The following is a 12678-nucleotide window of genomic DNA, read 5'->3' as shown; positions in this document are numbered from 1 at the left end:
GTCTTCACTGCAGGGCCCGGTGCATAGTAGGCATTCAATCAAATATATTTTAACAGATAAGAATATACACTATAAACTCTTAATTGCTGTACAAATATGAGAAATTGGGGATTTGCGTTTAGTTACCTAGGAAACGTGTGTATGTGGAATACTGTTCTGTTCAACCGTGCGAGATGATACTTACACATTTGGTCTTTTGTTTGCGGGTGATCTCCTCCCGTTAACAAAAGACAGTGAGGGGAGTAAAATTTAAAAAGTGTTAAAAATACACAATGGAATGTTACTCGGCAATTAAAAAGAATACATTTGAATCAGTTCTAATGAGATGGATGAAACTGAAGCCCATCATACAGAGTGAAGTAAGCCAGAAAGATAAAGACCAATACAGTATACTAACACATATATATGGAATTTAGAAAGATGGTAATGATAACCCTAATATGCAAGACAGAAAAAGAGGCACAGATGTATAGAACAGACTTTTGGACTCTGTGGGAGAAGGTGAGGGTAGGATGATCTGAGAGAACAGCATCGAAACATCGAAATATTATCAAGTGTGAAACAGATCGCCAGTCCAGGTTGGATGCATGAGACAAGTGCTCGGGGCTGGTGCACTGGGATGACCCAGAGGGATGGGATGGGGAGGGAGGTGGGAGCGGGGTTCAGGATGGGGAACACATGTAAATTCATGGCTGATTCATGTCAACGTATGGCAAAAACCACTACAATATTGTAAAGTAATTAGCCTCCAACTAATAATGAAGAAAAAAAGAAAAAAAAAGTGTTAGAAACATGCTACAGGGTTGTGGTCCAGGGCTGGCACTGTGTGTCAGCAGGTTTTCTTAGTTCTCTGCTCTTTCCCAGATGATAGGGGCACCAGACAGGGAATGATGCTGTAACATTGCCTTTAACACAGAGCTGCTTCTGCAAGTTAATGACGCGTTATATGGAAAGGTTTTTATTTTTAACTTTTAAAAATTATGAAACCATATATACCATAGACTGTGTACAATTTGAAGACTAGTAGTAAACACCAGTATGTCCATCACTGAGCTTAAGAAGAAACAGAAGTCCTTTGTTTTCTTTATGGCACCCCACTGCTTTCTTTCCAGTGGGAACCTGGAAGGAAATCGTATGCATCCATTGTATGCATGTGCCACCGCTTACCTACTCTAATTAATGGACATTGTTTCTAGCTTCTTATTATTATGAACATTACTGATAAGAGCATATCCTGGATATACATATATAGAAGGGCAGCTCTGCAATAGCAGTTCTCAACAAGGTTTAGTATTACCTGCATAAGGGACATGTAAAAATTATGGAGGTGTTTCTGGTTGATGGACACCCTTAGCATACAGTGGGAAAGGGATGCCAGCTCTCCTGAAGTGCATGGGGCAGATTGTTCCACCGAAATACCAACCATGACTTAGTGAGTAGTAATACCCTACAATTGTTTGGAGTGGCATTACTCTATTTAGACTGTAACCATGTTTAACTTTTCCTGGGTGTATGCGAGCTAAATCGCTTCTGTCGTGTCCAACTCTTTGTGAGCCTGTGGGCTGTAGCCCACTAGACTCCTCTGTTCATGGGATTCTCCAGGCAAGAATACTGGAGTGGGTTCCATCCCCTTCTTCAGGGGATCTTCCTGAGCCTGGGATCAAACCCACGTCTCTTCCGTCTCCTACATTGGCAGGCAGGTTCTTTAGCACTAGCACCACTCTGTTTTAGACTATAACTGTGTTTAACTTTCCTAGATAATGGCAAATCATTTTCTACATTGGATTTACTTCTATTGGCTATGAGAGTACTCATTACTCAACTTCCTTGCCAATACTTCAGGACTTCCCAGGTGGCTCAGAGGTAAAGAATCCGTGTGCCAATGCAGGAGACATAGGTTCAGACCCTGGACCAAGAAGATTCCCTGAAGAAGGAAATGGCAACCCATACCAGTATTCTTTGCTGGAGAATTTCAAGGACAAAGGAACCTGGCGGGCTACACTCCACGGGGTCACAAAAGAGTCAGACACTACTGAGCACACAACATTCACTGCAAATACATTATATGATAAGACTTAGAAGATGTTAGAAATCTGATCATCTGAAATGGTATCTCTCTGTGTTCTCAGTTCATCAGATTACTAATGAGGCTGATTATTTTTCCATCTGTTTATTATATATTATTGTGTCTTTTTTAAAGTGCTTATTTGTGTTTGTTTTTTATCTGTTGGTTTGGTTTTGTCCTTTTCTTAAAGAGAATGTATGAATTTTTTTCTTACTGAATTTCTTGTATATTCTAGATACTAATTTTTTGGGTAAGTGTGTTGCAGAGATCTTTTAGCAGTTCTTGGTTTATCTTTTTTTACTCTACATGCTTTGATGAACAGCTATTTCATCAAAAGTACATAAATACTCAAATTTCAATATTCTATCTTTTTTCCTGTAAATTTAAAAATTTTGCTTTTTACACTTATGTCCTTTATCTGTCAGTAATTAGGTTTGGTTTACATTGTCAGATAGAGACCCGTTTTTTTTTTAAATGTAAAAAATGAAAATGAGTTCATCTCTTTCAACTCGTCTGCCATATCAGCTTTATCATGGATGAGGTTTCCATATAAGTATGGCTCTCTAGGGGCTTCCATGGTGGCTTAGACAGTAAAGAATTCACCTGCAGTGCAGGAGACCCGAGTTCAATCCCTGGGTGGGGAAGATCCCCTGGAGAAGGGAACGGCAACCCATTCCAGTATTCTTGCCTGGAAAATCCCATGGACATAGGAGCCTGGCAGGCAGTCTGTGGGGTTGCAGAGACTCAAACATGACTGAGTGACTAACATGCACTTTCACTGGCTTTTTAGTCTGCTTCTCCTGTCAGTTGCACAATAATTAGTATAACTTTATAATAAACCTTGATAGCTGCTGGGAGAATTCCCCTTACTTAGTAGTGCTTCTTAAGGCTTCCTTGGGTATTTTTGGACCTTTATCTCAGACTTCAAAGTAGGAAAGCCCTACTTGATATTCCATTGAATCTATATATAAACTTGAGAGAAATGAAATCTTTTTACCTGTTTGTAGATTAGTTTGCATTTCCTATATAGAGGTTTATATTATCTGAAAATAATAGCAGCTTTATTTCTTTTCAATCCTTGTAATACTTTTTATTTCTGCCCTTACTGAACTGGCTAGAGTCACCAGTGTAATGTTGAAGAGAAGTTAATAATAGCAAATATTTTTGTCTTATTCCTGACTTTAGAGAGAATAGGTTTCAGCATCAAGTAGGATGTTATTGAAGGTTTCGGACTTGCTCACCTGACTGTCAGCTAGCATTCCTGTCTAGCCTGGTGGTCCCCTAGTAATCCGGCTTCTTACCATGGCTGGTTTCCTCCAAAGTAACCATCCCCAAAGCACAGAGAGGAGGTACCTAGCAATTTCTGGCCTAGCCTTGCAAGTTACTTAGTGTCACACGTGCTGCATTCTGTTGGTTATAAGTGAGCTACTGAACTTGGTCCAGAATTAAGGAGAATAGGATAGTCTCTCTTCTCAGTGGTTGGAATGTTGAGGCATTTGAGGATATGTTTTAAAAACCTCCAAATGTAGAATGTTGAATTTTCATGAATGTTGGATGTGTGCTTGAGAATAATATATACTTTAATTGTTGATTATAGTTTTTTTTTTAATGTGTCTTAATTTAAGCTTGTCAGTTAGTATGATTGAAATCAATATTCTGTTACTGCTTGCCTGCTTGCTAGTATTGGTTTTGTTGGTGTTATTGTGCTTATCTGATGGATTGTTGAAAAATAACTATATTTTGAAGCTATTTATTTATTAGATGTGTAGAAACTGTTTTGTTGAATTTGAAACTTATCTATATATGATGATCCTTTCACCTCTTTTGATGTCTTCTGCTTTGGAAGATTATTTGTCTGGTATAGCTCTATCTGCCTCCTGAGAAATCTGTATGCAGATCAAGAAGAAACAGTTAGAATCGGACATGGAACAATAGACTGGTTCCAGATTGGTAAAGGAGTATGTCACGGCTGTATATTGTCACCCTGCTTATTTAACTTATATGCAGAGTACATCATGCGAAATGCTGGGCTGGATGAAGCACAAGCTGTAATCAAAATTGGCGGGAGAAATATCAATAACCTCGGATATGCAGATGACACCACCCTTATGGCAGAAGGCGACAAAGAACTAAAGAGCCTCTTGATGAAAGTGAAAGAGAGCGAAAAGCTGGCTTAAAACTCAACATTCGAAAAATGAAGATCTTGGCATCCAGTCCCATCACTTAATGGCAAATAAATGAGAAAACAATGGAAACAGTGACAGACTTTATTTTCTTGGGTTCCAGACTCATTGGTGATAGTGACTGCAGCCGTGAAATTAAAAGACACTTGCTCCTTGGAAGAAAAACTATGACCAACCTAGGTGGTGGTTTAGTCACTAGTTGTGACCAACCTGGACAGCATATTAAAAAGCAGAGACATTACTTTGCCAACAAAGGTCTGTTTAGTCAAAGCTATGGTTTTTCCAGTAGTCATGTATGAAAGTGAGAGTTGGACCATAAAGAAAGCTGAGCACCAAAGAATTGATGCTTTTGAACTGTGGTGTTGGAGAAGACTCCTGAGAGTCCCTTGGACTGCAAGATCAAACTAGTCAATCCTAAAGGAAATCAGTCCTTGAATATCCATCGGAAGGACAGATGCTGAAGCTAAAGCTCCAATACGTTGGCCACCTGATGCGAAGAACTGACTCATTAGAAAAGACCCTGATGCTGGGAAAGATTGGGGGCAGGAGGAGAAGGGGATGACAGAGGATGAGATGGTTGGATGACATCACCAACTCGATGGACATGAGTTTGAGCAAGCTCCAGGAGTAGTTGGTGATGGACTGGGAAGCCTGGCCTACTGCGGTCCATGGGGTGACAAAGAGCTGGGCATGACTGAGTGACTGAGCTGAACTGATAGCTCTGTCATCTATCTCTTGTTGCGTTTGACTGGTGTATCATTATTCCTTACTTTCAACATTTCTGTGTCCTCATATTTTAAGTACCAGTCTTACAGGAACAGATATGTGGTATTTTTTTATCTAGAGAGTTTAGCCCCTTTATACTGGTCATGATTGATATTTGTGTTTTTGTTATTTCTTATTTTTATCTTCTATTTGACTTACTTTCTTTTTGGATCAAGAATTCATCTCTTGTTTGATTTTTTCTTATTTTACTCTCTACTAATTTGGAATGTTTCTATATTTCTATTCTTACTGTGTACTCTGGAAATTTTATACTGCATATTTAACTTTTAAAATCTAATTTTGGTGCTCTGAATGAGTTTCTGGTTAATTTAAGACCTTTAAGATGCTTTGACTTTAGCCACTACCTTCTTGTCTTATGTGCTATTTTTTTTCCATTTTTAGTTACATCTTATTTTTTTAATATATCACATTAGACATATAGTCAATGTTAGATTTACTAAGCTAACAAGAAATTTACCCAATTTTTAATACTTAAAATTAATTTTGCTTACCTTTCATTCTTGAATCTTAGAACTTTCTTTGAAAATAATTTTTCTTTTTTCCTAACTGTATCTTTTACAGATTAATTTAATGACAGTCTAATTATGAACACAGTCAGTTTTGGAATGTCCAAAATGCCTATTTCTTAAACCCTTAGTTTTGCTGGGGTTAGACTCTTAGGTTGACCAATATTATTTGAAGATATTATTCTGCAGCTTTCTGATTTCTGTCATTGCTTTAGAGAAGTCTGATGTCAGGCTAATTATCATTCCTTTGGAGGTAATTTTTAAAAATTTTTTTTATTGATTTACAATATTTTGTTGGTTTCTGCCATACATCAACATGAATCAGCCATAGGTATACATATGTCTCCTCCCCGTTGAACCTCCGTCCCATCTCCTACCCCATCCCACCTCTCTACGTTGTCACAGAGCACCTGATTTGAGTTTCTTGCATCATACAGCGAATTTCTTCTGGCTGTCTGTTTTACACATGGTAATTTATATGTTTCCATGCTACTCTCAATTCATCTCACTCTCTTTTCCCCACTGTGTCCACAAGTCTGTTCTGTTTGTCTGTATCTCCATTGCTGCTCTGCAAATAGGCTTATCAGTACCATCTTTCTAGATTCTATATATATGTTAATGTATGATATTTGTTTTTCTCTTTCTGACTTACTTCACTCTGTAAAACAGGCTTTAGGTTCATCTACCTCATTAGGGCTGACTCAAATGTTTTCTTTTTTATGGCCAAGTAATATTCCATTGTATGTATGTACCACAGCTTCTTTATCCGTTCATCTGTCAATGGACATCTGGATTGCTTCCTAGCTAATTTCAATGGTGCTGCAACATCTCTTTTCAGTTATGGTTTTCTTAGGTTATATGCCAATTAGTGGGATTGTTGGGTCATATGGTAGTTCTGTTCCTAGTTTTTTAAGGAATCTCCATAATATAATGTCATTTTACATTCCTACCAACAGTGCAAGAGGGTTTTCTTCTCCACATCCTTCTTTGGAGGTAATTTAACTTTTCTCTTTGTCTACTTTTATGATCTCTTCTTTGTCTTTAGTGTTGCATAGTTTCATTTTGAAGTATATGGCTTTGGATTTCTTTTTTTTGAAACTTCGGATTTCCTTGTACTTTCTAAATCCTGTCTTAAGTTCTGTAAAATGCTCATTTGTTGAGTCTTTGAATCTAAAGTCTCCTTCATTCTATTCTTTGTTTTGAGAATTCTTTTAGACATGTAATGGATGTTTCACATGTCTCTTAACCACTCATGTATTCCATGTCTTTCCATATTTCCATGCTACATTTTGGGCATTTTTCTCATAGGTGCATTCAGAGTCACTAATTTTCTTTTGAGCTCTATCTAGTCTGCTAAGTAACCCATCCATTGAATTTCTAATCTGATTTATAATATTTTTTATTTCCAGATGTTCTATTTGTTTTTTTTGCCTGTCTGCTTGGTCAGTTTTGATGGACTTATTTCTTATAAGAATATTCCATATTTTCAATTCTTTCTTTCTTTGTACATGTATAACATCTTTATTGTATTCTCTTTATCCAGTAATTGTAACATTTGTGATCTTTGCAGATACAATTCTGTTGTTTGCCTTCTGCAGTGTTTTCCTCGGGAGACTTGTTTGGCAGTTTGTAGTTGTGAGCTTATTTTCCTTGGAACATGTTTGTTGAAAATTTTCAAGACCTGCATTTACAGTGCATTCTTCTAAAGACAGCTTGCATTTACTTCTGCTAACTGAAAGCCCTACCAACCTGAGATACTCTAAAGTAAATTTTTGATTTGGGGTTTTTCAGGCCAGACAGTTCATATAAATTTAGTCTCCAAACCTGTGGCTAGGGATTCTCAGGAAAGACTCTTTTTGAAAGTTTCTTTGCTTTCCTTTCAGCCAAGGATGAAGTGGTCTTGTCTTTCTTTAAATCATCCTCCCTTTGCAGGGCAGGGTCAGTTTTCCTACTTTGCACGATGTTGGAGGCCCCTCCCCTTCCAGAGTTCTGGCTTTCATTCTTGTGCTCTTCACCTGTTGTCCATTGTCCTTTAGGCAAGTGTCAGCTCCTGTATCCTTGCTTATCTCTCTAGATTCTTGCTTTCTCATCATTTCTGGTCTTCACTTCTCTGCCAGCTTAGAAATGAATTTTAAAAGATTTTTTAAAAATACTTGATCTAGCAATTTTAGGAGTGCTATACTGGAAGGATTTCCCCTAAACATCAAATCTGTCATGTGTTGCTTTGAATTGAGTTTTAAGGAACAGAGTGAATTACAATACTGGGTACTATATAATTATAGTATGACTTTTACTCAGAGTTCCTTTTCTAATGAATTGAATTATTAAATCTATTCAGTATATTGTCTTCAGCCTAATGGGACACAGTTTCTAATGGATTCCTATCTTAGAAGCACAGAATAACATTGTATTTTTACATCACACTTTTTAAGAATATTGCAGATATAATAATGAAATCCTACTTAAGAGTTCATGGTGATCATTATTGGAGCTTTTTAAACCTCTTCCAAGTGAAAATTTCAGTGTTATTTTATTCACAGGTAAATAGACTTGGAGTTTAGAAATGTTGTTAGTATTAAAATAATCTTGTGCTCTTTTTAAGTTTTAGAGGCATAGTTCTCTTTCAACAACTCCGAAATGAGAATAAAATGTTATCTCTTTTTTACCAGTTGTCTGATCTACCAATTGTCATGATTCCTAATTTGTCCTTTTTTACTTTCTTTAAAACTTCGCACTTAGTAAGTTGTAGCTTACCCCCGCTCCCCCTTTATTGCTGAGAGAAAATATATCCCATCTTGAAATCGTGAAGCAAACTAAAATAATGTAAAATCCACCTTATTTTTTCATTTGTTCATAGTCTTCTGGGCATAGAAACCTAACATTTTATCGAGTGGATTAATGAAACATACGTTATGTTGTATGCTCATTTCCCCCTAATTGATAGGTTTGGGTGTGTGTGTGTTTGGACTCACGTAATATAATTGGTTAGAAGTATTTAGTAGGTGCACTTAATGTAACAGATACTTCTATTAGTAATAGACTGTTTCCAACTTATACCTGTATGCAAACCCAGATGACCTATTACTCTTTTTTCTTCCAGGGTAATACTGACCAGCCTGTCCAAACTAGCAAGATTGGACTTGGGAGGAGAGAATATCAGAGTTTACAACACCGCCATCATTCTCAGCGTTCTAAGTGCCGTCCACCTAAGGGCATGTATTTAACCCAAGAAGATGTGGTAGCTGTTTCCTGTAGCCCCAATGCAGCCAACACCATCCTGAGGCAACTGGACATGGAGTTGATCTCTTTAAAACGTCAGGTATTTTATAAAAATCATTATTTTTGATGATTCTGTCCATTTTGCTAATTTACTTTATCCCTGTAAACTCAATTCTTTTACAGATTATCTCAACCACTCAGTTACATAAGCTTTATCTTTCTTATTTACCTTGTTTTCAAATTATAAGGTGCCACTGAGTATTTTAGATTTGAATCCCAGCATTGCTATCTGTTAGCTCTGTGATGTTGGGAAATAATAGGATATGCAGATGACACCACCCTTATGGCAGAAAGTGAAGAAGAACTAAAGATCCTCTTGATGAAAGTGAAAGAGGAGAGTGAAAAAGTTGGCTTAAAGCTCAACATTCAGAAAACTAAGATCATGGCATCTGGTCCCATCACTTCCTGGCAAATAGATGGGGAAACTGGAAACAGTGGCTGACTTTATTTTTTTGGGCTCCAAAATCACTGCATATGATGACTGCAGCCATGAAATTAAAAGACACTTACTCCTTGGAAGGAAATTTATGACCAACCTAGACAGCATATTAAAAAGCAGAGACATTACTTTGCCAACAAAGGTCCGTCTAGTCAAGGCTATGATTTTTCCAGTGGTCATGTATGGATGTGAGAGTTGGACTGTGAAGAAAGCTCAGCGCCGAAGAATTGGTGCTTTTGAACTGTGGTGTTGGAGAAGACTCTTGAGAGTCCCTTGGACTTCAAGGAGATCCACCCAGTCCATCCTAAAGGAGATCAGTCCTGGGTGTTCACTGGAAGGACTGATGCTGAAGCTGAAACTCCAATACTTCGGCCACCTGATGCGAAGAGCTGACTCATTGGAAAAGACCCTGATGCTGGGAAAGATTGAGGGCAGGAGGAGAAGGGGACGACAGAGGATGAGAGGGTTGGATGGCATCACTGACATGATGGACATGGGTTTGGATGGACTCCGGGAGTTGGTGATGGACAGGGAGGCCTGGCGTGCTGTGGTTCTTGGGGTCGCAAAGAGTCGGACACGACTGAGCAACTGAACTGAACTGAAGCTTCCATTTTTTATTTATAAAATTGGAGATAATAATCTTACTTCTCTTGCAGGTTGTTGAGAATTATTTGAAATAATACACATGGATTGTCATCATTAACAGCAGTATTATTTAAAAGTTTCATTAGCATAATCAGGTCGTGGATAAGGTTTTAGAGTCAGTGATCCTAAGTTCCAAACCTAGCTACACTGTCTACTTCCTGCACAACCCTAGGGGAGCTGTTTAACTTCTCTCAACTTCAATTTCTCTGTCTTAAAATAAGGATAATGGTATTTTGGTTGAGAGGAATTAAACAAGGTAATATAGGGTAAATGCTTAAAACATTAGTGCCTTGCATAATACATACTCATTAATGGTTGTTATTAGGTCTTCAATCTTTCTCTGGCTTTTCCTTTATTTATTTATTTCTTTTGTTGTTTTAAGTCTGGGCTTTCTTGGTATAAATTAACCAACCTTGCCAGTGACTTCTGAGTTTACTTCAGAATTTTATCAATGTTATTCTTTTAAAATACTAGTGTTATCAAGATCACTCATTTTAAAATGCTTCATTAATTCCTACTTGCCTTTAGCAGGTTATTTGCAGAGCTAGACAGAAATTTACAGGAAAGGCATGTTAAATTTAAAATTCATCATGAGTGAGGAAACCATTGAAGGGTTTAAAAGAAGTGTAACATGGTCATATTTATATTTTTCAGCTATATCTCTTCTTTTTTTTTTTTTTGTAGTTGCTTTAGGGATTATACCATGCATCCTTAGCTTACAGTGTCATCCTTGTTTAGATATCACAGTATGCACCGTTAAGAGTTAATATCATACCACTTCCATATAATCTAAGAACTTTGCAACAGGGTAGTATGGGACTGAGATGGTTTTTCTCTATCGTAAACATTCAGATTTTTCTACCCCTTGACCCTGGTTACTTACCCGAACTGCTTTTATATTTCTGTTTTCTTCTCCAGCAAACTTCCAGAATAAATATCAAAATCTACCACATTGGCTTCCTCTGCTTTCTTACCACTTATTTTCAGAGGCTTCCCAATCTAGTTTCTGTCCCACATCCCATCCCAGTTCTGCCACTGAATAAGCTGTCTTAAGATTGTTTGTGAACAAGTTGCCCAGTCGAGTGCCCTCTTCTTGGGTCTTATCTCTTTTGAAAGCCACCTCCTCCTCCTTAGAATTCCTTTCTTTTGACTTATGATGCTGGATTCTCAAGTATATATAGTATGTATTTGATTGAATGCTTTGCCTTTAGTCAAACCATAAATGTGTGTAAGACTCCCATCTTCCAACCCACAGCACCCCTTCTCTTTAGAGAACTTCTAAAACACTTTGCCTGTGATATTTTTAAAGTGCTCAGAATTTTTTAAATAATAAAATGTTCTTAGCCACCTGTAATCATAGTTAGTTACCAGTATTACTACCCCACTATTACTTCACTTATAAGCTATTTTTATTGATTTTTTAAAAAATTGTTTATTTATTTTTGTCTGTGCTGAGTCTCCGGGCTGCATGAAGGCTTTCTCTGGTTGCTGTGAGCAGGGGTTACTCTTCGTTCTGGTGCGCGGACTTCTTACTGTAGTGATTTCTCTCTTTGCCAAGCACAGGCTTCAGTAGTTGTGACTCACAGGCTTAGTTGCTCTATGGCACATGGAATCTTCCTGGACCAGGAATTGAACCTGTGTCCTCTGGATTCTTAGCCACTGGACCACCAGGAAAGTCTTTTGTTGATTGTTGTGAAAGAACTTTTTAAAAACTTTAAGTTCCTTTCTTGGATATTCATTTGATGTGTAACATAGTGAAGATTTGCATTCTTAGATTTACAAATTCTACCATTTATTATCCCAGACATCTCATAAGCAGTGTCCAGACTGATTTCTTCCATGTCCACGAGTGATCTGGTCCCCTTTCTGCACTCCCTGTCTGGTTGAATAACACTGTGTGTACTCAGTTACTCAAGCCAGTGACGAAAGAGTTATCCTTGATTCCGCCTTCTCCCTAATTCTCCACAATCAGTTGTTTACAAAGATGTCTTAATTTTGTTCCCAAGTTATTCCTTTGACCCGTCTTGTGTACCACCACCACCCCTTCATTTCTGCTGTTTAAATCAAAGTCCAGTTTTGCTCTAGTGCTTGTTTTGAAAGCATGAATCTGTTCCAACGTCATTGATATACATGGGGACAATTTGAACATAATGTGACTTTTGCATTTGCTTACCTGTGATTTTTGTTAGTGAAAAACTAACTATACCTAGCTGAGTATATGCCCACACAGTTCACATTTGAACTGTGTGGGCATATATTGTGTTATTTGCCATAAACACCCACATCTGGTGTTAAAACTTTTCATCTGATTTCAGATAACCATTCTACCACTTCCCAACAATTTACAAGTTCTGTTTATTTTGACACCCACTTATGTAAGCAGCCTTTTAAGGTAAAGCATTGTCTTTATTGTATCACTTGTGAATTTCTCTCCTGTTTAGAACTGTGCTATGTGTCATTGATGAAGTTTTTTAGTGCTGTGTCTCAAGTTCGTTTCCCCATATGCCCTGTGGTTTTACTGTGCAGTTTGCATAGTACTGTGGCTTTTGAGAATGCATATGTCAGGTTATAACAGAACTGATGGTACTTACTTCACAGAGTAGTTGTGAGAATTAAATGATTTCTTAAGAACTGTGCCAGTTAGTCTGTTAGGTATGTATATAGTTGATGTGTATGCTACTTGAATGAGTGGTGTATTCCACCCTAAGTGCCATAAGTGTTCTATCCCCTGGGGTAACAGGGTTTTTAATATATATCCTTTTCACTTATTAATAC

General features: G+C 37.5%; 1 protein-coding gene across 4 annotated transcripts in view; it reads left to right on the top strand.

Annotated features, from left to right (window-relative positions):
• The window catches only part of RCOR3 (REST corepressor 3), a 52747-nt gene that overhangs the window by 20138 nt on the left and 19931 nt on the right, over positions 1-12678 (top strand). For all 4 annotated transcript variants that reach the window (XM_043924432.1, XM_043924429.1, XM_043924431.1 and 1 more), the window contains exon 8: positions 8641-8859. In XM_043924432.1, coding sequence (XP_043780367.1) covers positions 8641-8859 — 219 coding nt within the window. The remainder of the gene's footprint in view (positions 1-8640; positions 8860-12678) is intronic.

The sequence above is a fragment of the Cervus elaphus genome, chromosome 14 (genome assembly GCF_910594005.1).
Source record: "Cervus elaphus chromosome 14, mCerEla1.1, whole genome shotgun sequence".
NCBI lineage: Eukaryota > Metazoa > Chordata > Mammalia > Artiodactyla > Cervidae > Cervus > Cervus elaphus.
This window is presented reverse-complemented; position numbering and strand designations above follow the sequence as displayed.